Source organism: Pundamilia nyererei, unplaced genomic scaffold, assembly GCF_000239375.1.
Source record: "Pundamilia nyererei isolate P.nyererei 1_Seehausen unplaced genomic scaffold, PunNye1.0 scaffold00247, whole genome shotgun sequence".
In the NCBI taxonomy this organism is placed as follows: domain Eukaryota; kingdom Metazoa; phylum Chordata; class Actinopteri; order Cichliformes; family Cichlidae; genus Pundamilia; species Pundamilia nyererei.
The window spans coordinates 748,450-751,040 of NW_005187648.1; the positions used below are offsets into that span (position 1 = coordinate 748,450).

A 2,591-nucleotide genomic window follows, 5' to 3' on the forward strand; every position below is an offset into this window, starting at 1 on the left:
AGCTGCTGAGAAACAGAGAAAAGGAGGAAGTGCTGATGGGGAGAAAAAAGTTATGAGGAGGCAAACAAAGTCGGGGAAGAAATATGAAAATGTTTAATTTGGGGGAAGGAAACTGAGAGATGACACAAATCAAGACACAACAATTTAAACACTTGTGCCTCAAGTATTCCCACACAGAAAATCACACCAAAGCAGAATTCAGAATTAATATTTAATTTATTCGTTCTGACTGCACATAATGAGGCACGATGGTGGTGTGGGAGGCACCATAGAGTGACAGATCAGTCACCTGTGTATGAGCCATTAAAGAGTCCATGTTAGTAATCGTGTTATATCAAGCAGACTGAAGTACAGAAATGACCTATGACCTTCTGATACATGTTACATTTCTGCAGCACATGTTTTGTTCTTTGCAACATTGTAGCTCCTGTAACGTCCTGCAACAATGAGGTGTTGGTCATGCACCATAACAGGCATGGATTAAGGAGAACCTGAAGATCTCATTGCATTGTGGTGAAGATCTGCATAATGCGATTTAAATTGGGTAATAGGAAACTGGCCTTAGTGGAATATGTGCTCAGTTACAGCTGCTCTAGTGCATCATGGAAACAAATATGGCAATAACGCTTCCACAATTTCTCATTCTGCCTCAGCTTAGAGTTTCTGCATAGCTGCTGCTTGTCGACATGCAGTCACGTGTTACGGTAAAGTTAGCCACAGTAGCTGCTTCAGGCTAACACGCAGAATGTTCCTGTTGTTGATGCCCATTAAAAAACAAAATGAACATTTGGCACGCTGTGCTGAGTTTAGGCTGATCTGTCGAGTTAATCGAAATGAATGTGTTATTTGGATGAGTTGGAAAATCCCGCGTTTTGTTTCAGATGGGTCAGTCTCGCTGGTGGGAGCAGGAGATTCCCATGGAGGGAACCATCCAGAAGGGGGAGCTCTTGACCTACAACTTAACTGAACTCATCAAACCTGAATCCTACCTGGTCCGCCTGACACCCATCACCCGCTACGGGGAAGGAGACTCCACTGAGCGGATCATCACATACAGCGGTAGGCTGCCTCGTTTTCTATCGTTCAATCCCCGAACAAGAGCAGGTACACAAACACTGCCTCGCAAATCTTTGTGGAGGAATTTACACGCACAGCTGTTTGCAACGCTGCTTCAGATCACTGAGGTTCACGTTCATGCACAGCTCTCTTAAGGCTCGCGACAGTGTTTCAGGCTGGGTTGAGGTCTGTAACAAACCTCTTTTTCCAGGTATTCTTTAGTAGATTTGCTGCATGATCATCGTCCTGCTGTATGATCTAAATTCAGCAAAACATTACATGTGCTTTATATTGAAGGTAAAACCCTAAAATACAAAGCAAACAGAGAAAAAACCCAACAATCAACTCGATGCATGCTGGGTGCCAGTGGCACCACCATGCCTGATGTTGTGGGGACATGCTGTGTTTGGTTTTTGCCAGATACGGTGATGTACATTATGGCCACAGGACATGACAGAAGTCTTACGGTGTGTTCAGATGCAGCTTGGCAAACCAAAGCAGTGCTGCCATCTTCTTCTTAGAGAAACAAAGAAGCCTTCCAAGCAAACTGTACTTGCTAAGGGGTTTTGAATTTTACTGTCTGAGATGTAGCTCTTCATGCGCTGCGGCCAAGGAGGCAGTTAAGTCATACAGGACTCTCATCCCTGCCATACATTCGTGCTTCAGATCTCCATGAAGCTGGCCGTGGTGTTTCAGCGTCTAACGAAGACGCTGGCGGGCTTTCCATCACCCGATGAGTTTTTTTTCACTCATCTCTTTTCACTTCCTGTTTGTCTGTACACCGACATGTATTTAATCAGTGATATTGTTCGACTCTGGCCTTCTCTCTGGTTCTGTTTTAAGCCACTGATGAAACAGCCTGTAAAGTGATGTCAGGAAGCATGAGCTGATATGAGAAGGCCGGTCTCACAGAGGAGGGCTTCACAGGGCCGCTTGAATAATAATTTATATCTGTGTCGAATGACTTAAGATAACAAGACTTTTAGCTGGAAAGTTAACACTTCAGCTAAAAGTGCAAACAGTTGAAGTGTGACAGGAATCCTGGTGGAAAGTGCAGACAGGAGTCAAAGTCAACACAGAAACAGAGTGGAGTAAAATCAGGCTGACAGAGAAACAACCTGCTCACAGCAGGAGACGCTGATGCACACGTAAACATGACCTAGTCTGCTGCCTGATGAGGACTTTAGACTGTCAGCGAACATCCTGCCACCTCCAGATCACGATTGTACCTCTGTGCCACAAACACAACCATGATGGTAACTGCACTTTGTAATAATAATAATAATAATGATGGATTGTATTTATGCAATGCCACTATTCATTCACATTCACACACTGGTGGAGGCAGCTGCAGGTGTAGCCACAGCTGCCCTGGGGCAGACTGACAGAAGCCAGGCTGAGATATCGCACCATCGGCCCCTCTGACCATCACCTATAGGCGGGAGGTGAAGTGTCTTGCCCAAGGACACAACGACTGAGACTGTCCGAGCCGGGGCTCCCCTGGGGCAGACTGACAGAAGCCAGGCTGCCATATC

General features: G+C 45.5%; 1 protein-coding gene across 1 annotated transcript in view; it reads left to right on the forward strand.

Moving 5' to 3' along the window:
- The window catches only part of LOC102205772 (MAM domain-containing glycosylphosphatidylinositol anchor protein 2-like), a 22,801-nt gene that overhangs the window by 18,356 nt on the left and 1,854 nt on the right, over positions 1-2,591 (forward strand). The window contains exon 6 of the mRNA XM_013915028.1: positions 882-1,059. Coding sequence (XP_013770482.1) covers positions 882-1,059 — 178 coding nt within the window. The remainder of the gene's footprint in view (positions 1-881; positions 1,060-2,591) is intronic.